This window comes from Ochotona princeps, chromosome 22 (genome assembly GCF_030435755.1).
Source record: "Ochotona princeps isolate mOchPri1 chromosome 22, mOchPri1.hap1, whole genome shotgun sequence".
Taxonomy (NCBI): Eukaryota; Metazoa; Chordata; class Mammalia; order Lagomorpha; family Ochotonidae; genus Ochotona; species Ochotona princeps.
In genome coordinates this window covers 18,656,839-18,682,168 of record NC_080853.1, presented here as the reverse complement: position 1 = coordinate 18,682,168, position 25,330 = coordinate 18,656,839, and the positions used below count along the sequence as shown (strand labels likewise).

At 53.9% G+C, this 25,330-nt stretch overlaps 2 protein-coding genes across 2 annotated transcripts; both read left to right on the top strand.

The window, feature by feature from the left end:
- The first annotated feature begins 3,592 nt into the window (after positions 1-3,592).
- On the top strand, positions 3,593-10,337 carry BPIFA3 (BPI fold containing family A member 3). Its single transcript, XM_058679597.1, has 7 exons — positions 3,593-3,948; positions 5,933-6,086; positions 7,863-7,970; positions 8,523-8,672; positions 9,330-9,414; positions 9,632-9,695; positions 10,121-10,337. The coding sequence occupies exons 1-7, from the start codon at positions 3,822-3,824 to the stop codon at positions 10,153-10,155; spliced, it is 723 nt and encodes a 240-aa protein (XP_058535580.1). The 5' UTR covers positions 3,593-3,821; the 3' UTR covers positions 10,156-10,337.
- Positions 10,338-17,809: 7,472 nt separating this feature from the next.
- Positions 17,810-23,663, top strand: BPIFA1 (BPI fold containing family A member 1). The gene is made up of 9 exons (XM_058679615.1): positions 17,810-18,124; positions 18,842-18,959; positions 19,124-19,280; positions 20,585-20,692; positions 21,000-21,149; positions 22,110-22,194; positions 22,694-22,757; positions 23,065-23,119; positions 23,517-23,663. Exons 1-8 carry the CDS (start codon positions 17,810-17,812, stop codon positions 23,103-23,105), a joined length of 1,038 nt encoding a protein of 345 aa, XP_058535598.1. The 3' UTR covers positions 23,106-23,119; positions 23,517-23,663.
- Positions 23,664-25,330: the final 1,667 nt, after the last annotated feature.

Genomic DNA, 25,330 nt, shown 5'->3' with positions numbered 1-25,330 from the left:
ACACGAAGATACAATGGAAACCATGTGTGATTTGAATGGACGAAAGCCCCGGCACCATTAGTGTCCAGCGGTATTTAGACACACAGAACCCGCCCCCTACCGGACAGAACTCAGCAATCGCCGCTCGGTGCTTTGCCCGCTGCATCGGAGGCTCCCTGACCAGCCACCGGGGGGCGCGTGTGTGCCTACCTGCTGCTGTAAGTGTCAGCCTCAAGGCACAAACCTCTTACCCCGTGAATCCAACCTGCTGGGCCCTTATTAGCCTCAGGGACTTGTGTCCTTGCAGTCCCTTCTGCTTGGCACACCTCCTCTGCTATCTGCCCCCAGCACGGCTTTTCTGCAAGACCTTCCCACTGCACACACACACCAGGCTTATCCTCCAGAACAGCCTGTAGTTTTCCCACTGGCTGTTCCCTTCACTGCACCACAACACGTGGTGAGCCGGATGCCACTGCCTGGAACCCAGCCTGGGGCCTGGCCCGCCATAGGCTCTCAGTGAATAACAGCTGCTTGGATGGATGAGCCGGTTTCACCCACCCAAGCCACACTGCTTGCGAACCAGTTACCCAGAAGGCCACAGTTTCCACATGGTGCCAAAGACAAGAGGCTTGGGGGCTCCCCGGAATCCCGGGACTGAGACACCTCATCCCCCCAGATGTCCTTTTCATGGAAAGACAAACCAAAGTTTATGTCTCCTTTCCAAAATGCACCCCACAAGGTGAGCAAGCCAGCTCTGAGGAAAGCCGCTTGGAAGAACCAAGGGGCTGCCGGAGTTTGAAAGGAGGTCTGGTAGGGGATGCGGGGTCTGGTGAGGAAGGCGGTCTTGCAGGGTCCAGAATCCCAGCTTGGGCCACTATGAGAAGGTAAGAGAGCTCATGGAGAAGCCAGCCAGCATCACCCTGGCTTTCTTAGGCCCTGTCCTTGGCCTGTGTGGCCAGTGGGCGGGAGCAATCACTCACAGTGCAGGCTTAGCACTGGGTAGGGGGACCAGATCATCAGCCACCATCCTTCAGGGGTAGGCTTCCTCCTGCCATTGCCCTCCCTGGAGGGGGTGACCTGGGAGACCCATGCCCTTTGCCCTTGACTGTCAGCTCAAGTTCCACATCAATTGAGCCTGTGTAAAGATTGCACTTGCCCGCCGTGCCTGGCATGCAGTGCCAGGTGACTTGAGTATCTTTGCTGGTGAACTGACAGCAAAGGCCCCCATCCCCATGGTCATGCAGAGCTCCCGTGGGGGAGCACCTCCGTGTTCCTGTCTGCTGGGGGTGGGTGCTGTCATGTGCTGGTTGCTGTCTGGGTACCAGCACCCTCACTGGGCTTTATGTCTCACATGTCTCCACTCCCCTGCCCCGCCCACACTGCAGCTGAGGTCATGGGCGGGGGATTAGAGCATCAGCAGGGAGGAGTCCCTCTCTGTCTCACTGCAGCTCAGGGGTCTGTATTGTCCTGCTTTTGCCCACCCCAGAGCGGAGTCCACCAGGAAGATAGTAGATGATGGCCCAGGCGCTTGGACTCCTGCCACCCCTGTGGGAAACCGTGATGGAGTTCCTTCCAGGCTTCTGGCTTTGTACCGGCCCAGGCCGGCCATTGCAGCCATCTGGAGAAGGAACTTTTGGATGGGAGATCTCTCTCTTTCTCTCTCTCTCTCTCTCTCCCCCCCTCCCACCCTCCCTCTGCCTACCTCTGCCTTTCAAATGAATAAACCAGTCCTTAAAGAAGAGAAGAGGCTGATATGGATTTGAACCTTGGTCTGCAACACACCAAACTCTGCACGCTCCTGGTCGTACATGGGTGCCTGTCAAGCTAGCTGCAGATCCAGTGCCACCCGGCTGGGCGCAGCAGCCTCATCGCTCTGGATCAGCCATGTGTCACCTGTGGTGGCCCCCACCCTCTACAGCGCCCATGGCCACTCCCACCACCGGGTCCAGACCACCAGAGCGCCAAGGACAACAGCTTTGTGCTCCCAGCCGTGTCCACTCTTCTCTGATTTTATTGACAAAAAAATAACAAATTCCAAGTGGTTACACAAGACCAGGAAGACCAGCAAAGTACATCTAGAAGTAACTGAGATTCTACAAACATCCCCAAGAGGGGCATGAACTCAGAAAGGACCTGAGATGAAGGAAAACCAACACCTCAATCTGGGCAGCCAGCAGCCCTTACTAGAACAGCAGACATGGCCCACAGTCAGCCCCGGGGCTTCGGGGAGGATCCCACCGCTTGTCTAAGAGGGACCCTGCACATCCCCCCTCTCAAGACCGGAAGGTGGCACAGGCACAGTGGCAGTGGCCTTTGTCTCAGAGCTCAAGGAGGTGGCACCCAAGGGCCCAGCCCACAGGCCTGTGTGGCTGCAATGGAGCTGGTAAGGGAGAGAGTGATGGGAGATGGGGTTGCAAAAGGCAACAGGTCTTGGGGAGGCCCAGCGGGTCTGTGCACAATGGGAAACACTTGGTGGGAGGAGTGACACAGTTGGGTCTGCATCTCGGATAGATGGGCCGGGTTGCCATGGGCAGAGGAGGCTGCGGGTGACAGGCATGGAAGTGGAGGCTCTCGGGATGCCTTGGCAATTCACCCAGGCCACCATGGCAGTGACTGGGAAATTAGTGGATGTAATCAGATTCTGAAAGCTTCCGTGAGTTTCCTGTCTGATGGGCTGTGCGAGATAACATGAGAGCCCAGGGTGAGGCTGGGACCAGGGGATGGGTTGCAGAGCCACTTCTCAAGCTGGTGTTTGGAGTGAATTTTCCCTGACCCCCAACCCCAGGACTCCAGAATAAGCCTGGGCTTCAAAACCTCCCTTCCTCCAAGTCTTTTCTGGATCAGGAAACTCCATCCTCCCATCCACCAGTCCTCCATGCACCTGTGTCACTTAACAAGCAAGAATCTGTACCTGCCCCGAGGTAGGGATGGGGGACACACCCTGACTTCCAGAAACTCCTAATTCAATAAGAATTTAGTGCTCAGCCACCCTCACTCAACTCTTCAATCAGTCACTCAACCCACCTTCCTAAACACTTGATTTCTGGCAAGCAAACATCATGATAGGGATTGAGGTTGGTCTTGCCCTTAAGAAAGTCCTAGGTTGGGCCCAGCGGCATGGCCGAGCGGCTAAAGTCCTCGCCTTGAAAGCACCGGGATCCCATATGGGTGCCGGTTTTAATCCCTGCAGCTCCACTTCCCATCCAGCTCCCTGCTTGTGGCCTGGGAAAGCAGTCAAGGACGGCCCAAAGCTTTGGGACCCTGCACCCGCGTGGGACACCCAGAAGAGTTCCTGGTTCCCGGCTTCGGATCGGCACACACCAGCCATTGCACTCACTTGGGGAGTGAATCATCGGACGGAAGATCTTCCTCTCTGTCTCTCCTCCTCTCTGTATATCTGACTTTGCAATAAAAATAAATAAATCTTTGAAAAAAAAAAAAGCCCTAGGCCAATCGGAGAGCCAAGGGGTTAGCCAGCCTCACTCATTTATTCATTCATTTATTCCCTCAGAGTTGCAGCACCCAACCTACACCAGGGTCTGGGAAGACTCCTGTTGGATGACCCAACAGTGGGCCCTGGTCAGTGTTTCCAAGCAACAAGCTGCCCCCCTGGAGCCCTGCCTCCCCCACCCAGGGCTTCCCCTGCTGCTCATGCCATGTGAGCGAACCCTGGTGGCAGCTGTCAGAGCTGATCACACCTTCGCACAGCATGCTGGGGGCTGCCTCTGCTGTCATCTACCTGCAGACAACCATGAGCCCATCCACCCAGGTGGCCACCTTCACAGCCACCTGTCCATGCCCTGTCTGACCCTTTTGGACACCTGCAGGTGCCAGAACCCGAGATGTGGCCCCTCTGGAGACTCCTCATTCTCCTTGGTTTGTTGGCCTGGCCCTCGGTCCTGCTGCCCAGGCAGCCATGGCCTGGCCTGGCCAAGGCCCACACAGAGAGCAAATCCACCCTGGCAAGAGGTAAGCTCAGCTTGGGGGCTACCTGCCGAGGGGACAGAGTGGGTGGGGAAGTTGTGGGTATCCTCTCTGGGCACCTGCCTCTGGCCAGCTGGGTGACTGCGATCGGTCACTCAGCTTCTTTTCTTCTCTCCTTTCTGGGGCCTCAAGTACAGAAAGCTGAGGTTGGTTAACTTTTTGCTAGTCCATAGCAGATCCTCAGGACGGGATCGTGAATCCTGGCAAGGCCACCCTCTGCTTTATTTTGTACCATTTCCCTGCTTGACCCTAAGTCTTGCTCCCATTCCCCTGTGGCTGCAGTGGGCACCGCAGTATGTCTAAGGCATGGACTTGGTCATGGGCATGTGACGCAAGTTGTGCCTGGGGTGCTGCACGCATCATATCCTGGTTTTGATAGTTTTATCGCAACACCACTGTTAACCCCACTATGCTTCAGTGGGTGCATATTCCCTCATTTACACCCATCCCCATTTCCTAGGCCATGCCCCTAAAGGAGCACATGCAAGTTCTAACACCCTACTGTTACAAAACACTGAAATGAATATCTTGGCCCATGGAAGACAGTCTCAAGAATCTATGTGGAAGGAGGACAGTGGGGCCATGGACAGAAGTAAACTCATTTCAAACAAAACTCCCAGCATCCTCTGTATCAGAGCTGTGCTGGGCTCCGCATGGCCCGTGAACAGAGGAGCACCCCTGCAGCCCTCCAGAGAGGTCCCGGTCTGGGGACTTCCATGGAAGACATTATCTTTACTTAAGTTCTGGAGGTGGGAGGGTCAAGGCACCAGCAGATTTGCTTCTGGTTGAATGTATCTCGCTTCCTGTGAGTTGGCTGTACTCTTGATGCATCCTCACGCAGCCTGGCCTCTGTGTGCATTCAAGGTCTGTTTCCTCCTCTTCTTGTAAGCTACCAGGCTAGGCTCTGCCCCTACAACCTCATTTAATGGGAATGACCTCTCTGATGGCCATGTCTCCAAATCCAGTCACACCTAGGAGCGAGAAGGAAGCATGATTCTATCTGTCACATCTTCTAAGTTCCTGGCAGTCTGGTGCGTGGCTTAGTGACACAGAAAGTTTTGGCTTAACCCTGCTGAGGAGGGGGAAGTCTGGACAGCTCACCGTTATTTGGAGACCATTTTGATTCCTTTGAATTTCCTGTTGCCTTTGACCATTTTCCTATGGGCTTTCTTGTTTATTGTTCACCCTCTTTGATTTGACTGTTAACATGTACTCAGCATTAGAACCCTGTCAGATTTAAACACTGCTATTAATGCACAGCCCTGGGTACCCATGGGGATGGGTGTCAGGAGCCCCGCCCCAGCAGGTGCAGAATTCCATAGGTACTTGAGTCTTGTAGCAAATGATGCAGTGTTTGCAAATAACCTACGCAACCCTCTGGCTTGCCTGCATCATCTCCAGATTGTGGATCATGCTTAATACACTGCAAATGTTGTGTGGTAGCTATTGCCCAAACCTGCTTGGACTATAAGGATAAGAAAGAAGCATCCACGGGTTCAAATTGGATGTGCTTATCTTCCTGTAATATGACCCACAGCTGAATGGATCTGCAGGAGCAAGATGGCTTTTAGGATTCCTGTCATTGTGGGATTCATTCTTCTCAGCTAGAAGCTCATTTTGTTGCTAGAGTTTATTCCCAGGCTGGTGCAGGAGTGGCTTGCATTCCACCTGCTCATGTGTCCCTGCCTGTTTGTCTCTTGACAAACATCTGCTGTCAACAGCTCGGAGATAAGGCCCCAGGGCTCTTCTCAATCGGAAAGGAGTGACCGCTGCCTGCCAGGCCCTCTGCAGATGGCTGGCCATGTGTTTGCCTTTAACTTCCCATGGCAATCTTGCAAAACAAACTTTTCATCTGGGAAGGATGTAGATCTGGGCAGGGGGAGGTGGTGACAGGCTCTAGTCACTCAGCAGGCAGAAGGAACCCCTGTTGCCAGGGCTATGTCACCACTGGGCCTTTGTCCCTTTCCAGTTATTGCCCAAGGCCTCAGGAATAACAATGTGGAGGACCGAATCCAGAACCTGCACCTCCTGGACAGTCTGAACGTCTCTGGGCAAGCAGTCCCAGGCATGGTGGGCTGGCTTATCGGTGGCATGAATGTCCAGCAGCAGCAGCAAGAGATCAGGTGAGACCTTAAGCTCCACCCTAAGCCCCTGCACCCTTGACCATGACTTTGGGACAGAAGGCAGAGCCAGGAGCATGGCAGTGCAAGGCCATGGAGCGGGAAGGAAGGGGGTTGAAAGAAGGGAAGGTGGAGGGCCCAGAACAAAGTGGAGTGACTCCAGGCCAGGGATCTCTGGGCACTGGTGGAACAGGGTCATTGAATGTGACAACTCAGGAATACTTAGGCTTAAATCCTGGCTCAGCCACCAACCTTGGGGGAAATTGTTGACCCTGCTGGACTTATCTGTAAAATACATACACACTTTATACCTAAAACACAGCCAGGATAAACATCAGGCACCAGACAAGCCCAGGGTTAGCATCAGGCACCCAGGTCCCTGGCAGCTCATGGCTCTGAGCAAGGCATCTGAGAACACTGAGCTCTCGTCCAGGGGTCTCCCTGGGAACTGGGGTGTGCCTGCCTCTGGGAGCTGCCAGGAGCTGCTGAGGCATATGCGTGACTTGGCTGTTGTGCACCATGGCCATGCAATCCCCAACAACTATGACTCTCCTTGCACCGCGGGCCTATGCTGCTCCCAGCCACTCCGCTCTAACTCCTTCCTCTCAGACGCAGGCCTGGGAGCTCCCCAGACCTCCACAGGCTCCAGAGCATTGCCAATGCCATGGCTGCAGGCTGCTCTGCCCTCCTGCCTGCCTCACTGTCTGTTTTCATGAGCCCAGTGAACACCAGCGGTGTTTCCCAGGATAGTATCATTGCCCTGCATTGATTTTTTTTCACTAAACATTAGTTATTCATTGAGTACCTACTGTATACCAGGACCTGGGCTATGAACCACACACACATAGTCACTGCCTTTTGGGATCTGGCATGCCGGTTAGTGTGATCAGCTACAGGAAGCAAATAATTTCAAGTGAAGGAGCAAGTTACAGAGCCAGGTTAAGCAAGGTAATGGATGAAGGGGGACAGGTAGGGAGACTGACCAGAAGGGCCTACGGAGGTGGCCTTAGGTAGAAATCTGGAAAGAGACCTGGGGGACAAATGGAGAGCATGCCGAGCAGATGGAGCAGTGAGTACAAAGGCCCTGGGGTCGGGAAGAAGTCAGTGCCTTTGAGGAAGGGAAAAAAATTCCACGTGGCTGGATGAGCACGCAAAGGTAAGAGGAGACAGGGCTGCAGGGGTGAGCAGCAGGGGCACAGGGAGACCTAAAACTGCAGCTCTTGGAATGTAGGGTTTGGACTTCATTCCAAGAGCCATGAATACGTGACAGGGATTATTGAGTGGCAGGTGAGTGTTAGGGCCCCTGAGGCCAAGACCGTGGCAGGAGAATCAGGAAGGAACCGCATCATCTCAAGGCAGGAGGTGGTGGTGACCTAGACCAAGCCATGTAAGGGCCGGAAGTGGCCAGACATGGGTATAGCAATGTGTAATCATTAGTGAACAGAGCCAGCATGGTTTGAGTTTAGGGGTGAGAAATGGAGAGGAGACAGCTCCTGGGCTTTGGGCAGATGTAGGGGCATCTGCTGAGAGGAGAGGTTTGCCCTGAATTTAGCACCAGGGTTTCGGCTTACAGCTCACCCACAGCTGGCCTGGACCTCACCGATCACAGAGTGAAGATCGGTGAGGGGCACTCTGGGGCAGCCCACAGCTCCTGCACCTGTGTCTCACCCTCAGAGCAGTCGGGAAAGGAAGTGATGGCAGGTGGCGCGGCCAGACCCAGGCTGTGTCTCAGCTGCCTGCCCGCTGCGGGCCTCTGCTCTGTCTGTCCTCCCCGTGCAGCATCAGCCTCGCCAGCGTCCAGCTGGACTACGGTGGGATCCAGATGTCTTTCCACAAGGAGTGGTTCTCAGCCAACATCTCACTGGAACTTGACATTGAGTTGGGCCTGTGAGTTCAGGAAGTGCCACTCTTCCTCCCTGGGAACTTGGCCAGACTGACGGAGGGTGGGAGGTGGAACTTGGTGGCCTGGGAAATCCAGATCTTTGAGTTCAAACTCTGGCCTCTGTACTTGCTGTGTGACTTTGAGCAGGGCATCTGATCTCTCTGAGCCTGGTTTCTGCAGCCAAAATGGGATGGTGCCCCTGATGTTCCTTCAGACCCAGCACAGCTTGCTACATGGGAATTAATTAAAGGGGGACCCCCTTGCATTTCCTGCCCACCCTCTGCTCATCAGACTCCTCGGCATCTGCTGTCCCTACGGAAAAAGAGACAAAGCCAAACAGGAAGACTTTTTTTGCATTGAGATTAACTCTCAGCTGTGGAATCTCCAAGGGGCAGTTTATTGTAAGGAATTTCCTGGTTCCCCAAGCAGCTTTCAGGCTTTCCCTGGGCCTGACCTGTGGGAAGGACTCAGACTGCCTGTCTCGACCCACAAGGGGAGCCAGCCTTCGTGCTGGCTGCTGCTACCACCACCGCCTCTCCTCCTCCTGTCACCTGCAGGCCCGTGGGCAGCACCGCCGTTGCGATGCTGATGCGCATGAACCTCACGGTGGAGTTCTGGCTGCAGAAAGACGAGTTCGGCCGGAGGGACCTGGTGATGGGCAAATGCCAGGTGCAGCCCGACGGGGACCATGTGCAGATTCTCACCCAGTAAGGCTACACCCCAACTGTACTGCCCTTCCTCCCAGAGGAGATCCAAACTGACTCTGTCTGCTGTGAGAATCTGCTCCTCTGCCAGTGTCCCCATGCAGCGATGGCCCTACCACCCTCCTGGAAGCCAGGCCTTCGCTGGCTCCCATCCTGGAGGCCCCCACTGTTCCCTACCCCTCCAGCCCTCCACACCACCCTAGCTCTCGCTTCACACCCTGCACCAGTGCAGCAGCCTGCTTCCCTCGGATCTCTGCCCTAGAGCAGACCACAACCCCGACCTCTACTGCAATGTCCCCACTGGTTCCAGAACAGAGTCTATTCCTGGAGGCCACTCAGGGCCCTCCCTGTCCAGTGTCTGCCCAGCTCTGCTGCCTGAGGCCTCCCAGCCCATCCACAGCACGCATCGCATCACAGCACCAGGCCTTACACAGACCACTCTGATCTCCAAAGCTTGTTCTCATTCCCCAGGAATTTCTACATTTCCCAAGAATCTACAACATGCCAGGAACCACACAGACTGCAACCTCCCCCCTCAAATCAATGAAATTAATGAATTTTTAGAAATAAACAGAAGGTGTCCTCAACCCATCAGAGTGGGCTCTTCTGGTGCTGCCTGGTCACACGGGCTCCATCCCACATACCTTCCTCTCTCTCCAGGGCTGTCCCACCCAAGACGAAGCATTTTGTCTATAACTTCAAAGAGAACCTGGAAAAAATCATGCCACGCCTGGTAGAAAGTCAGGTAAACTTGAAGGGAAAAAAAAAATGCCAGGCCTATCTATTAGCAAGTTGGTAAGCTTGGAAAAAAATCTCAACTCAGAATGTTAAATTTTTCTGTGTGTCCTTGGGCGAAAAAGACACAGCCTCCCCAGCCTCAGTTTCCCCATCTGTACTTGCTGTGAAGACGCAGAGCACCCGATGTAAGCTGGTGCTCAGCGGGCGCTATCCTTTCTGTCCAGGTGTGTCCACTGATGGATGAAATCCTGAGGCAGCTGGATGTGAAACTGTTGAAGAGCCTCATGGGTAAGTACGGGGACCACACACCTCAGGATGGGCAAGGGGCTCTGGAGGGCTCAGTGAGGTGTCTACAGGAGTGGTGGCCACATACCACCGGTCCCTGAGAAGCTGGGGCAGCAGAGGAGGTCCTGACCAGGCCAACTGAGCCCTGAACCATAGAGGTACCAGGATCCCAGCTTGTCCCCGGAGCACCACCCAATCCCACCAGGACCACTGGCCCCACCCACTCTGAGTGCAAATAAGTAGTTGTAGTTCCGGCTGTCAGAGCTTCCAGCCTAGGGGGAGGAAGACAATGAGAAGTGAATGGTTAAGTGTCATTCAGCCAGAGCTATGATGGTCCTGAATGGATACACACTCCCTCTGCTGTGGGCCCAGGGTAGGGTGGGCGGGCTGGGTGTTTTGGGGAGTGAGGCTGCCTCTTCTCTTTTCAGAACAAGCTTCTGCTCATGAACTTCATCAACTGTGAACCCAGGCAATACACTCCGGACTGCAGGGCCTCTTAGCTGCCCCCTGTTGGCCAAAGCAAGCTTCCACACCTCAGGACCTCAAGTCTCCCACAAAGTGGAGCTCTGCTGCCCCCTGGAAACCTTGACCCCAGACCCTGCGGACATCGGATCCTCTTCCACAATAAACTGTAGCTCTGAAGACGATCCAGGCCCCTCTGCCCACAGCCCGATGTCAAGTCCAGGAGTAAGAGCTGGAACAAACACTCAGGTTTACCCTGAAATACCAAAGGGGACCCCAGCCCACCTTTCACCCAGAAGCCCACCCGTGGTTTGCTCACCAGTGTGCCCCTTCATTCAGTGGGTACCTGATTTGTGCCAACAGCATTGTTGGGCTCCATGGAGAGGTACAGAAAGGGAGACGGAGTGAAATTACACAAACATGGGTGCCCAACAGGCCTAAGTTCCATTTAGGCTCAGTTTATCCTTAGAAGCTCCAGGAGAGCATAAAACACCTGTTGAGGACCACGAAGCCCCTTTGTTGTAGGGAATTGGTCACGAAACACGGCAGCAGCCTTGTTTCTTGCCTCACAGGAAAGAAGAATTTTCATGCAAACTCTAGTTTGCAAAGCAAGATTTATTCAGAAAAGAAAGAAAGAGAATCCTGTCTTAATGACAGGAGGGGGCTCCAAGGGAGGAAAGACCCAAGGAAATGGTGGAAATCGTGTCTTTTATGTACCATCTCAAGGAAGTTACTTCAAAGGGTAAGGGAGATAACGAAGCAGAAAAGAAAAAAAAAAAAAACTTATTCACACTGGGTAGTAATGTCTACCACCTTGCGGCTTCCCTCTCCCGTCCTGAAGATGAGCTGAACTAAAGCACCATTCCTTTGACAGCGACCCAGAGATGAGATTGGTGTAGGCTATGACGCCTTGCTCTAGGAGATGGGGACTGATATCCTGATTCTGTCCTTTTGTTCCCTCCCCAGAGGGACAACCTGCTTCAGCAAGGATATGGAAATAGGGGAAAGCCCCGTTTCTACATTTTTTTAAATTATCTATTTTTATTGGAAAGTCAGATATACAGAGAGGAGGAGAGGCAGAGAGGAAGATCTTTGTCCGATGGTTCACTCCCTCAAGTGGCCAAAATAGCTGGAGCTGAGCCAATCTGAAGCCAGTAGCCTGGAGCCTCTTCTGGGTCTCCCACACGGATACAGAGTCCCAAGGCATTGGGCCGTCCTCGACTGCTTTCCCAGGCCACAAGCAGGGAGCTGGATGGGAAGTGGGGCTGCCAGGATTAGAACCGGCGCCCATATGGGATCCCTGCATGTTCAAGGATAGAATTTTAGCCACAGGGCTATCATGCCGGGCCCCCATTTTTACAGGGAGAAGCACAATTTGATATTTTAAAGAGAACTTCACCAGGGACCAGAGACCCTAACTGCTTACTACCCTATCTGACTCCTCACACACCAAAACCTAGCAGGGGCTGGCCTAGGTGTGAGCTCCATCAATCTTTGTGGTCACTTGTGCCTTAGGACTCACTATAGGGTCCTTGGTCCTTTAGTGTTCCCATCTGCAGAATGGGAACAGAAAGCTTGCAGGATGTGAGCGGCAGGAGCCTTCCCACTCTGTTCACTGGAGAGGAATGAGTGGCAGCACGCCGACCATGAGCGCCATCACTCAGCATGTAGCATCCCACTACGGCATGCATGGCACACGTGCGGACACCGTGGTCCCGCGCCGAGTCTCACAACAAGACACCTGCCAGTGCCCCTCAGAAAAATGAATGTTGGGGTCAAGACACTCACAGCCCAAGCCAGAGTACCAGGGTTCCAGTCCCAGCTCTGGCTCTCAGAGAGGATAAATCAACTCTCTCTCTCTCTCTCTCTGCACCCCCTCCCTGCTTCTCAAATACATTTTATAAACAATACACTTTTTAATATAAATAACAAGAATGAGTAAATATCCTGTGGGGCGTTTGTCCACTGGAGTGCCCTAAGTAACGAACATGAACACCAGCCATACACACCGTGGAAAGAATCCAGTCTCTAAGAGCACCTGATGTGTGCCCCTGGGAGTGAAACTCAAAAGCAACTGAACACACACACACACACACACACACACACACACCCCAACCCGAGGCCAGAGAGTGGATGCCTTAAGCCAGGGTTGAAGGGTCGGAGGGTCTTCCCAGATTGTGTCCTGTCTCTGGAGCTGTTCCTTGGGTGCATTTTTCTAGGCAGTAATTTAATGACTTTCAGTTTAAAAGATAGATACAGGAGGCTTGGGTTGAGTGCTTGAAAATGATTGCAATATGCCTGATGTCCAAAACAAGGCCTGCCATCCATCATCCTGGCGGTGGGTAATTACTTGGCTATTGGTTGCTTCTTGACTAAGCACTGATTCTCCACCCTCCTTGTCCACGGGTTGGAAGACATCCTGAGAAATCAAGGGGCAATGACACGTACCTACTTATAAGAACAGCACTAAGGATTATGCAGTTGTGTGCCAAGCGCGGAGCTCAGGAGCTAATGTTCAACATCTCATCAGGGCCTCCCAGCAACCTAGCCTAAAAGGCTCCATGTGTGCCCAAGGCCATGCCAACTACTGCCTACCACATCCCAGCCTTCTCTCCCTTCCACCATGTATACCCCTATTCATGCGCACATAAACACACACATCATACACTCTTACCTGTACACACACAAATGCGCACATACACATCAGCACGCTCACATACACACTTGCGTGCAGTGAGGGAAGGAGACATGAGGAGATGGGTGCTGAGCCAGGTCGACCAGCTCGCACCAGGAAGTGTCAACAGCTTGGTCATGGCCAAGAGGCTTGGTGTCCGCATCTCTCAGTCCCAGTGCCCTAATCCGAAACGCTTCACCAGGGATTTGCAACCCTAACCACCCGCCTTCGCAGATTGTGTCCATCTCATGGTGACAGCTGGGGGTGTGTGGCTTCCTCCTGCTCCCCTGGGAAAGGGCAAGCACGGAGGGCTGGGCCAGCCTCTAGCGACAGCGCTTGGCAAGCACTCAAGGTGGCTTTTGTCGCCTTCCTCCTGACTCATCCTCGGCTTGCTTGGGGGCTTCCTCAAGGGGCCTCTTGGGACTTCTCAAATTCTGTTTTCTTTTTCAAGTTCATGGAAGGGGCGGGGAAGTGCTTACTCAATAATGGGTGTCTCTGGTGAGCCAGGGTCCCTGGTGGGGGTGGTGCACACTGGAGCTCAGCCCTGAATGCTGGGATGCTTAGTGCAGGCCCTTGCCCACCTGGGGTGTTGGATGCTGTTAGCACTAGGTTACAGGTGATGAAAACAAGGCTCAAAGGGGGCAGCAGGAAAGGATTTGAAGAGCTCCGCTGTGTCCTGCTGTACTTGGAGGCTTAAGTGGGAGCCCATATATGTTGAAGAGGGTTCTTTTCATGATATATATTTTTTATCAAAAATTTATTAGGGGCTGGCACAGTGGTGTAATGGGCTAATCTTCCACTTGCAGCAGCAATATGAGTGTCCATATGGGCACTGATTCATGTCCCAAGTGCTACACTTCCAATCTAGCTCTAGCTCCCTGCTAATGGCCTGGGAAAGCAGCAGAGGCTGGCTCAAGGCCTTGGGCACCTATATCTGCAATGGAAGACCTGGAAGAAATTCCTGGCTCCCAGTTTTCAGATCAGCCCAGCTTTGGCCATTTTGATATTTGGAGAATGGACCAGCAGATAGAGATCTATCGTTCTGTCTCTCCTTTTCTCTCTGCAACTCTCACTTTAAGGTAAAATAAACAAATTTGGAAAAAGAAATAATAAATAAAAATAGCGGGTACTACTGTGGCTCATAGTAGGGTAAACCACTGTCTTTGGTGCCTGTAACCTATATGGGTGCCAATTCAAGTCCCAGCTACTCCACTTCCCATCCAGCTCCTTCTTAATGGTCTGGGAAAGCAATGGCAGATGACCCAAGTGCTAGGGTCCCTGCACGCATGTGGGAGACCCAATGACCCTCCCTGCTTCTGCCTGGCCCAATGCTGGCATTGCAGGTCGTCTGCGGAGTGAGCCAATAACAGGAAAATCTCTCTTCCTCTTCCTGCCTCTTCTCTCTTTCCCTTCTTCTCTCCTTCTAAGTCTGCATTTCAAATCAATAAATCTTTAAAAGAAGGAGGAGGACGAGGAGGAGAAGTGGAGCATCCTGGTTTCTACTAATATAGACTATGAGAGCTGCATAGTCTATTCTGTATTCTATAGAATAGAGAGAACTGGACTGAGTTCCTAGGCTTCCTGGTGATTAATAGACCCGACAGGATATCCATGTCCCATATCAGCATGGGGACTGCCAGGTGCTAACCCTGCCTTTGGTTCCTGATCCACCCTCTGCCTCCTGTGGACCCTAGGGAGTCAGCAATGATAGCTCAAGTAATCAGGTCCCACCACCTACACAGGAGACCTGGATTGAGCTCCCAGGCTGCGGCCCCAGCCCAACCCCAGTCATTGTAGGCATCTGGGGTTAACCAGAATGTCTCTCGTGCACATGCTAATAAATAAATAATTTCTAAAGTCTTTTTTAAAAGATTGATTTATTTGAAGGGCAGGGTAAAAGAGAATCTTCTGCCCATTGATTTATTCCTTAAATGGCTGCAATGGCCAGCACTGCTCCAGACTGAATCCAGAAGATAGGAACTTCATCCTGGTTTCCCACACGGGTACCTGGACCCAAATTCTTGGGCCAACTTCTGTTTTTCCAGGTGCATTAGCAGGATGCTGGATTGGAAACAGAGCAGCTGGGACTGAAACCAGAGCTCTGATATGGAATGCCAGCATTGAAAGTGGTGGCTTAATCCTCAATACCAAAATGTCAGACACACACACACATACCCTAAAATGTTTGAAAAAGCAAAAACAAGTTCTAGTGTGATGTGTCAGGGACTGTAAGAGGGGTTAGTCAGCTCCAAATGTAAGGAAAGGATAATTACCCTGTTTGATGAGTTTATGCATGCGTTGCACCATTGTACCATAAGAACAAACAAGTATCACATGTTAATCAAAACATTCTGATTAAAACTGATATGAAGAAGCAACTACTAGCCAGCCCTGGACTCGCACAGGCTGAGGAGCAGGGTGGGAAAGAACTGATGTGAGAGGAAGGCCCCCCAGCTTGGATGACCCCTCAGTGGGAGTGAGCCGGGGGGCTGCTAAATGGACTCCATTGCTTGCATGTTGTGTGTTCCTGCCCTACCCCACCCCCTGGCCCACCAGTCCCCACACTGATGCATCAGAGGTACCAACACCAACCACTTCTGATGAAGATAAGGCTTGGAGCTGGCACACAGGTGTTAGTAAGTTGCATGTCTTCCTATCTGCTGGTTCACCCCCAAGTGCCCACAGAAACCAGAGGGCTGAGGCAGGAGTCCAAACTCCAACCAGGTAACATAACTGGGTTACATAACTGCCCCCCAGGGGCGCACGGGTCAGAAGCTGGAGTCAGAAGCCAGAGCTGGGAATCGAACCCCAGCACTCCACCAGAGGACACGGGTTTCAAAACCACCAGGCCAAGTGCTTCTTCCCTTTCCTCCTCTTTTCTTCAAAGTGGTAATGACAAGTGCTAGGTTATTTTGCTTGGGAAACAGTAGCGACAGAGTGAGGAGAGCACCCAGGATCCTGGGAGCCCTCAGGCCTGAAACGCTGGGGACCTGGGCTGTGTAAGTGGGGAGTACGAGATCCACAGAGAGGGAGTTGGGGTGCTCTTCATTTCTCAGCACAGAAACTAAGGAGGGACCAAGGCGAGTGACAAGCCGGACCATCTGGGCCACTCCACTCCTGTCATTACACACTCCGGGCTTCAGGCTGCTCCTTAGAGAAACTTACTCCTACCTCACACAGCTTCCCCTTCTGTCAAGGAGGAACAGTGGCCCCACCATCCCCCGCACTCCCAGGACCATCGAGCTACAGGGAGACCCCCTCCCTGACATCAGTGGGACTTGAGCACACCAGCTCTGGGAAGCCAGAACGCAGCTCATGTGACCCTGGGAGCAGGTGCTCTCCAATTGGAGAGAAAGAATCGGATGAGAGAAGAACAGTGGCCAAGAGATAAGACAAATCCCTTCCTGGTCTCTGACCAGCTCTTCTCTCAGTGCGTGTGCCCTCCTAGGCCACCACGAGTGTGGGTCCCCAACCACAGCCTTGCTCCCAAACCACCAAGTCTTGAGTAACAGCTCAAGTTTTCCTGTTTAATTTGTCGACTGAAGAGCTTAGCAGTCCCACCTGCCAGTGTGATTGGCAGTTATTTACTTTGGAGAGCTCTGAAAGACATTGCCAGATTGCTGAAGCATCTAGAAAGTCATCCTCCCGTCGGATATTTCCTGATTCCCGTGCTATAAAAGAAGTTGCCTCCTTGGCAGCAGCAAGGAGACGAGGAAGGAGGAGACCACGAGAGCTGTTGAGACCTCCGGGAAGCGCAGGTGAGATGGGCCTATTCCGTGTCCCTCCACTGCCAAGGCTGGCAGGGGTGGGGAGACGGTACCAGGCTCCCCATAGTGGGGCAGGCAGCAACAGAGCACGGGTAGGGTCACACACTTGTGAGCCTTGCCAGGGACTCAGGACAGGCTGCGGTCAGGATTGAGGGGCAGACATTCGCTCTGCCTTCCTAGGTCAAGTGCAAAGACGAGCATTGCTCATGCCTGAGACTGAAAGCTCTGAAGCATGAATTTGAACTTGGGATTCAAATTCCAATGTGGATTTGGATCATCCACAAACCTTCTGAGATTTTGACCGGAGTTTGTATATCTGGGTGTGCTTTTCTGGAACTGGGAATGTTTTGCTTCTATTGCGTTCATAAAGGATCTATCATAAAGACATTCAGAGGTCAATGTTCCCCTCCCCAAGGGGGGCCACACCAGCCCTGGGGACCCAAAAGGACTCTTCATCCCAGCCCCAGAGTGAGCATGTGCCAGCAAAGTGCACTGGCTGACCGGGGTTGCCCTAACAGCCAGCACATTTGAATGCAGGCCCCCAATCAGCCTGTGGTTGCTGATTAGGCTTTCGCTGCTTGCCAAATAGACCTGGGGGTGAATTGGCAGTATCTGGGTCCAAAGACAACTAAGCTCTGCGGCTTGCCTCAGTTCCCCTGGGGGCAAGCCTGAGGGAGAAAGAGCCAAAAGAGCCTGTGTATTTATGTGAGACTGTCTCAGGAGGCTTTGGAGGCCTGCCTCCAACTGTAGCTTGGCCACCGATCACAGTGTGACCTTGGAAAAGCCACTACCCCTCTCTGGTCCTTTGGTTCTCCACATCCAAGTTCTTAAAACAGCCAAAATTTCTGCAACAGAGATCCTAATGAGAGGACGGCTATGAGTCTGTTTAGCCTGTAAACCATGATGGCCTGAACCCAGACCAAAAGCCTCAACAGGGGCGGTTAGTTCTTCAGCCATGCAGATGCTTGGTCTGAGAGCAGGGATCAGGGGCAGTGACGCAGGCCAGGGGCAGCAAGCCAGTCCCTCCATGTCCACAGAGGTCTCCAGGTCGAGCAGGTCTGTTTCACATCTGCCTCCTACCTCCTCTGTGCACTTGGGGCCTTGGAGGACACTTCTTACCCTTGCCAAGTCTGGGCTGTGCAGTGCCTTTGGATCCAGCACAGATGCAAGTGGACACTGAGGGGACAGGAAGCAGCCTGAGGTTGGCACAGAGGATGGGCACAGCAGTGTTTTTGTGCCAAGGTGGGCGGAGGAGTTCCAGGGAAAGGAGACATGAGAGGCCCACCCCACGACAAACAGGGCAGGAGGTGGACCAGCTCCTGCGAAATTCAGACCACATTGGGAGTCATCATTCTGTCCACAGATCAAGGGAGGAGATGTCGCACGTCGGAGGCCTCATTGTCTGCTGGGGGCTGCTGGTACAGACCATAGTGCAGCTGGAAGGTCTTCCCTTGCTTCCGGCCCAGCTTCCGGTTTTGCCACTGAACAAGGCCCTGTCCAGCCCTGTGAAGCAAGCCCAGCCCTTGCCTGTGAGTCCAGACTTGACCCAGACCCTGAAGCAAGCCCAGCCCTTGCCTGTGAGTCCAGACTTGACCCAGACCCTGAAGCAAGCCCAGCCCTTGCCTGTGAGTCCAGACTTGACCCAGACCCTGAAGCAAGCCCAGCCCTTGCCTGTGAGTCCAGACTTGACCCAGACCCTGAAGCAAGCCCAGCCCTTGCCTGTGAGTCCAGACTTGACCCAGACCCTGAAGCAAGCCCAGCCCTTGCCTGTGAGTCCAGACTTGACCCAGACCCTGAAGCAAGCCCAGCCCTTGCCTGTGAGTCCAGACTTGACCTTGCCCGTGGATCAGGCCCTAGCCTTGTTGGAAAGTCCAGATCTGTCCTTGCCCCTGGACCAGGCCCTGTCTTTGCCCTTGAACCAGACCCTGACCTTGCCCGTGGATCAGGCCCTAGCCTTGTTGGAAAGTCCAGATCTGTCCTTGCCCCTGGACCAGGCCCTGTCTTTGCCCTTGAACCAGACCCTGACCTTGCCCGTGGATCAGGCCCTAGCCTTGTTGGAAAGTCCAGATCTGTCCTTGCCCCTGGACCAGGCCCTGTCCTTGCTAGAAAGTCCAAACCTTACTTTTCCCCTGTCATTACCGGCGAGTCCAGACCTGCCCTTGCCCCTGGACCAGACCCTGCCCTCGCCCTTGGAACAGGGCCTGTCCTTGCCTTTGGACCAGGCCCTGTCATTGCCCTTGGACCAGGCCCTGCCATTGTCAGCGAGTCCAGACCTGCCTTTGCCTCTGAACCAGGCCCTGGCCTTGCCTGTGGGTCCAGCCCTGCCCACAGATCCCACAGAGCTTGCTGGAAGCTTGACAAATGGTAAGTGAATCTGTGATGGTCTCTTTCAGACATGTGTGTATGCATGTGCCGTTATGTGTCTGGTAATGGGGGCAGGGAGAACACAGCCAGAATGAATGAAGCAGGGGTCTGATGTTCTGGAATTGTTAGATCCGACTGCCAAAAGTTTTCCTCTGTGTGTCCAGCGCTTAGCAGTGGCCTGCTCACCGGGGATCTAGCTGGCACCCTGGAAAACCTCCCGCTCCTGGACCTCCTAGGGACTGGAGGTGCCTCTGGTGGCCTGCTTGGGAACCTGCTGGGAAAAGTGACTTCACTGATCCCCGGTCTGAGCAGCATCATTGAGTGAGTTGTCCTAAAACAGGGCCTTGTTCCCCATCACGAATCCTGACTGAGGAGCTGCCGGCCTCAGGAAATGTCCCAGAAGGAAGCGATGGAGTGTTCAGAACCTGGGACTGGGACTCAACTCTGAGTCTCTTCTCTGGTCCAGCAGGGGCCCCCTGCCTCCCTCCCTCCCATACCAGTCTGGAAGCTCCTGTACCTCCTAGAACTCTCAAGGCAGCCCTGGAGTGTGCTCCGTGATCTCCAGTATAGCTGGGAAAACCAAGTCACAGGAAGGATCTGTCTCCCGTCACTGGGATGAGGCAGACCCTATCTTGGCAAGGCCCAAAGTCAAGGCCTCTTACATTACTACCACTTGTGTGGTCCCTTGACACCCAGGCAGCCTTCTGATAGAAGCTAGACAGTGTACACTGCCTGTTCCCACTGTAGCATCATGTAAGTCAGGGTGAAGTTCTAATGTGGTGTTCGCCGCAACACTCATGAAAGCTCACCAAGCAAGAAACACTTAAGCAAAGCCTGACAGCTCAGGCTGGTGGAGCCATGTCCAAGAGCCTAACCCCAGCTCCTGCCAGGTAGTTGCTTCCCGTCTTAAGGATAGAGTTTGACTTCTAAATGTACCACTCACTTGCTGGAGAACTCCAATCTCTGGGGCCACATTTTCTCCATCTGTAAAGTGAAGACTGTGGTACCCACAGAGCGTCAAAAAGCCTGCAGGCTGGACTGGGGAGGTCTGTCTTCCAGCCTTTCTACACTGACTTCCTGCCTCTCCATTCCCATGATAAATTTTGGGGACCCGCTTAGCACTGAAGGTCGCGACAGGAAGAGTGCTCACCATGAACATTCATGCAGAATTTACTCCAGTTGTCCATACATCGTTGACTCATCCACTAACCGATCCATTGTGCATGCATCTGCTCCTCGCTCCTTCTCACTGCACCCTTGCTCATCCATCCACCCACACATTCCTCTGTCCCCCACTCCCATGAAGCCACACAGACAGCCAATATGTAGTAACCATTTCCCTTGTAAGCCCTTGAGCTGGCACATAGAAGGCAAACTAAGGACAGACTCAGACTCAGCCTGGAGTAACTCATGGACTTGAGGTGAGGAGAGGACGGTGTGTGTGTGTGAGTGTGCATCTGTGTGTGTGTGGGTGAGGATCACATCAGAAGGACACATGTAGTTTTTTGTCCCCACCCCAGGTAGGTGGTCTCTCTCTGGCACAGGCAAGATGGCAGTGGAAGATGGCATCTGGGTTTGGGGGTGGATGCACTAATGCTTTCCTGACAACATTGCTTCCTGAACAGTATTAAGGTCACCAATCCCCAGCTGCTGGAACTTGGCCTTGTTCAGAGTCCTGCTGGCCATCGCCTCTATGTCACCATCCCCCTGGGCCTGATCCTCAAAGTGAACACGTGAGTGGGTCCCAAGATTGTATGGGGGCAGACAGGTTACCAGAACCTTGACAATCATAGGTAGTCGAAGAGGTGGGTGTGGGAATCCAAGAGCCCTGATCCTTCATTCAACTTTAGCTCATTTACTGCTGTGCTGAGCAATACTGGGTGGCTTGGGAAATTCACCTGGCTCCCCGTGCTAGGAAATAGGCTGAGTACAGTGGTGAGCAAGGTGGAGGACAATGCGGCTGGCATTTCAGGCAAGGAGAACGCCTGTCTGGCTTGGAGTGTGGAAGGCCAGATGCCAGCAGGGCTGTCTCCTCTATAGGCCCCTGGTCGGGAACCTGCTGAAGCTGGCTGTGCAGCTCAACATCACCGCGGAAATTATGGCTGTGAAGGACAGCCAGGGGAAGACCCGTCTGGTTGTTGGTGACTGCACCCATCCCCCTGGCAGCCTGGAAATCTCCCTTCTAAATGGGTAAGACCAGGCAGTGCCTTCTCTTGCTCAGAGACAGCAGAAATGGGATGATGGATGAGTTTTCAGAAAGATAGACCAATAGGAGAATGAGGGAGAAGAGGGAAGATTAAGGAAATGGATGGCAGAATGAGAAAAAAGAGAAAGATGGATGGGTGGGTGAGTGGGAGGAGGAGAGACAGATGGATAAATGGATGGATGGTCAGTGGTCAGTCAAAGGAGGGATGAGCAGAGGATAGAAGGAAAGCTGGACATAGATTTATGGACCAATGGACAGGAATATGGATGGATGAAAGTCACTTATCCAGGCTAACCTGCAGTGTATTAGATTAGGCAATGCACCATCTGGGTCAAAGTCCCATCTGTTACAGGGGGTGGAAAGAAAAATGGAGAGCCTGCTATGTGCACTTGGACCCAGCATCTCCTACTTCGGTCTCAGCTTACTGATCTGTAACATGGAACTCGACTGAGGTTCCTGGTAGAATCCCCCAAAATCCTAGGAATGCTTGTGCTTTGCCTATTGCAGAGGAAAGTAGATCAGGAACCTAACCAGGTTATGTATTTTGGCTGCCCGTCACACGGGGAGACTGAGTCCGTCGCAACATGCAAGAGCTGCCCCCAGTGTAGCTAGCAGCTACTAAATGCATGCTCCCTGCTCCACCTGTATGTACTTGCTCAGCCCCCACTCTTGTACACCACTGAGCCCGCGTGTGTACGTATGGGGTCTGAGGTCTCAGCCAACACCTGCACACATGCCCTGGCATTCAGCTTAGTCTATGCATTCCAGCCTACAAGTGCCAGTCTCAAAGAGTGCTTGCTGTTGGCTTGCACATGACTGTGGCCATGGCTATGGGGAGGCAAGACCTGGAGTGTCAAAACTAGGGATGCACAGAAGCTCCACCCAAGGCCCATGCAGACCAACCCCAGACCACTGCACAGCCGCGTGGCTTTTTTTTATTTCAGAACGGCTCCCCCGGCCATCCAAAATCTTGTGGACAGCCTGACAGGGATCCTGACCAAAGTTCTTCCAGATCTGATCCAGGGCAAGGTGAGTGAGCAGAGACACACCCCCACACCCCCAGTGCTGGATCTCAGAGCATCTCAGGCTGAAGACAGCCCTGGGTTGAGCCAGCCCAGGCCCATCCACTGTCCGCTTGGGGCTGCACCTGCCAGTTTGCCTTCTGTCCATCCTTCCCAATGCCTCCATGGACAGCTGCTCTGCACCAGGCTCTGTGCATGCCCAGACTTAAGCTGAATGGGTGAGCCTTAGATGCTCACTATCTGGCCTGCCTTGGCCACACACAGGCAGGCTTGCAGAGCCTTCTGTGAGCAGAAGCTCACCCCTCCTCAAAGCCCCCCACCCAACCTGGAAGCTGACACTATGACAACCTGGGGAATGCTGGGCTTGTGCTGGCAGCTGAGACGCTCCACATTCCCAGGCCTAACACGGGTCTATCCATGGGATGACCTGGCACCAGGCAGGAAAATCTCCCCAGGGATCCTTACAGTTGCCCACCACCTAACTCCCTCTTCTGCCCCCATGGCAGGTGTGCCCTCTGGTGAACGGGATTCTGGGCCACTTGGACATCAGCCTGGTGCACGACATTGCCCGTAAGTGGCCCCTCCCAGGACCCTCTCCCCTTGGGGACAGCACCCCCCCAGGAGCCTGCTCCACACCCCCAGGACAGTTGGCTCTCTCTGACCTCGGTTTCCTCTGTTGCCCTGAATTTTGAGGTAGAGATCCCGCCTCCTCCATCAGGCCTGATGCAGAGACCCCTGGGGCTGGTTGGGAGATGGACTGCTGCCTCCTAGACCAGCCAGAGCCCCATATCCCAGCCCTCCCACTCTGGGGGGGCGGGAAGAGGAGGTGGGCAGTCCCCTGGGGACAGTGACTCCAGCCTGCTTCCTGTTGTTGCAGATCTGTTGATCAACAAGCTGGAGTTTGTCATTCGGCTGTAAGCCTCCCCAAGCCAGTGAGTGCTGCTCCCACTTCCCGGGAGAGGGCAGCAGTGGGGGAGGGGTGGGACGGTGGCATCCAGAGGACGACATACACACACGAACACACAGAGCAGTCCAGAGCAAAGCTGACAGAGATGGGGAGAGGTGTGACAGCAGTGCAGCTCCACAGAGGCACAAACGTGGCCCTGACACACCCATACACACACACAGCCATACACACACACGTGGACATTGATGCAGCTGCATGTGCGCACACACACACACACCAAGCCTGGGCAGCCCTGTGGGTGGCTGTGACAAGTCCCAGCCTGGGGTCTCAGCTTCCTCCTGAGGGCGGGTGTGATAGCAGCCGGTGCCTCTGAGAGTCAGCATCCTTGAGTGTCCTTGCTGACCGGGATCTTCTCCCAACAGGACTGCGCCCTGCTACTCAGCCCAGCCTGTCCCACCCAGCTGCCTGGGCTCCCAGGGGTGGGTCCACGTGCTCTCCAAGAAACCTGCCCGCCCTGTCCCCAGTGGGTGTAACGTCTCCTCACTCACAAATAAAGCTGCTCTGCTGCACCTGGGGCCTTGTCATTCTTCCTGTCACCTGAGGGCTCCCAAGGGCTGGCTTGGCTGTCTGGACCTCTCTACACAGCTCCCGGGGCTCTCCCACATCCTGGGGACCAGATGGCCACCCACAGACACCCTGAGGAGGGTGGCCAGGCTGCGTGTAACACTCTAGGCGTCATGATGACAGGCCTTGAGCAGCCCGAGTGAGAGCCACTTGGGAAGGAGGGGGGCCTGGGAGGGTGAGGGGTCCAAGAGTAACTGTGCTTTGGGTGTGGCCCCTCTGCGCAGAAACACTTGGGAGACCTCAGGAATCCAGCAACTCCAAGGCAGGGGAGACAGAGCAAGTTGCTTCCCATGCTCTCTCGGCTTCCTTGGCAGCCATCCCAGGAGCCTTTCTTCTGCTCTGTGAACAAGATAAGAGTAGAAATGACAAAAAGGATGTGAGCAGGAACATACCAGGCCCCAGGGCTGACTGCAAAGAGGCTGGAAAACAGGCAGAAAGGGGCGGGAGGGGGAGGGTCCCGGAAAGGGGTGAAAGGGGAGGGTCCCTGAGCACTGAGTATATGTGGAAGCTGCACTGGGGCCTTCCTCCTCAGCCACAGCAGGTGTGGTCTGTGGGGTTAAGAGGAGGACAGAGGCACGGAGATCGGGGCCACAGGCACAGATAATATTCTGGGAAAACTCGGGCGCAGGAGAAAGAAGGGGAACTGCCTGATCTGCAGAGCACTGAGGCTGCAAACACAGCACGCAAAGGCCACCACTGCTTACGGCCCAGCCCAATGTGTCCATTCTACAGATGAGAATACTGAGGCCTGGAGTGGCATGGGAGTGTGTGTGTGTGTGCACGCACGCGTGCAACATGCCCAGGTTACTGGTGACAAAAAGGCCAAGGAAGGACTAGAAATGTCTAAACTTCACAGAAAACCCTGCCCCTTGCTTCTTGGGAGACCCCATCAACCTCGTCAGGATAAGCAGGTACAACTTAGTCCCTTTGGCTCCAAGGAGCCATAGAGCAAGGATGGACCCCTGCCCCAAACCCCACCAAGCACCTGTCACCCCCAAGTCCAGACCTGGGACTCTCTCTGCTGACTGTGGCTGCTGGTCGGCATGGCCCTGCGGAAGGAGGCATCCCACAGTTGGAGACTGGAAGGCTTGCTGTGGCAGAGTGTCTTCCGGGAACCCCTACAGGAGAGAGAGCTCTCACAGAAACTCTCTGAACGGAGAAACAAGCATGGTAGACATCTAGCATGGTGGCAACCCGGATATCCCAGGACCTACCAGATAAGAAGCCAGCAACAAGGACCAGAGAGGGCTCAGAGAGAATGCAGGCACTGAGCATGCCCAGGCACAGAGCTGGGCAAGCACTGAACACACACCGGGGATTCTCAGCACTGGGTCTACCGTCCTCTGTCCGTTGTACTGGACTGTGCTGCCTGCCCACTGCCTGTCTCAGCATGCTGTTTCATCCTTGCTCTCCCACCCCTCCCCAAGCACACACTCCTTGAAAACCAAAAGCTCAGCCTCGTGGTGAAAACCAGTATCCCCTGGAGGCTGGGGAGTGCAGGGCGGGAGAAGGAGAGCTAGAGCAGGCTCCAGCCCTCATTTCCAGGGAGCTGTCATTACTGCACCTGACTACTGATTTCTGGGACAACCCACTCCCCTCCCCTGGGGTGGGG

What these genes read in the sequence shown, in the direction of transcription:
- BPIFA3 (XM_058679597.1), top strand. Translation starts at nt 3,822, where the DNA reads ATGTGGCCCCTCTGGAGACTCCTCATTCTCCTTGGTTTGTTGGCCTGG. An exon ending in CAAATCCACCCTGGCAAGAG is followed by an intron (nt 3,949 to 5,932) that starts GTAAGCTCAGCT and finishes GTCCCTTTCCAG; the next exon opens with TTATTGCCCAAGGCCTCAGG. An exon ending in CACGCCTGGTAGAAAGTCAG is followed by an intron (nt 9,415 to 9,631) that starts GTAAACTTGAAG and finishes CTTTCTGTCCAG; the next exon opens with GTGTGTCCACTGATGGATGA.
- BPIFA1 (XM_058679615.1), top strand. Translation starts at nt 17,810, where the DNA reads ATGGGCACAGCAGTGTTTTTGTGCCAAGGTGGGCGGAGGAGTTCCAGG. An exon ending in TGCTGGAAGCTTGACAAATG is followed by an intron (nt 18,960 to 19,123) that starts GTAAGTGAATCT and finishes CTGTGTGTCCAG; the next exon opens with CGCTTAGCAGTGGCCTGCTC. An exon ending in CCTGGTGCACGACATTGCCC is followed by an intron (nt 22,758 to 23,064) that starts GTAAGTGGCCCC and finishes CTGTTGTTGCAG; the next exon opens with ATCTGTTGATCAACAAGCTG.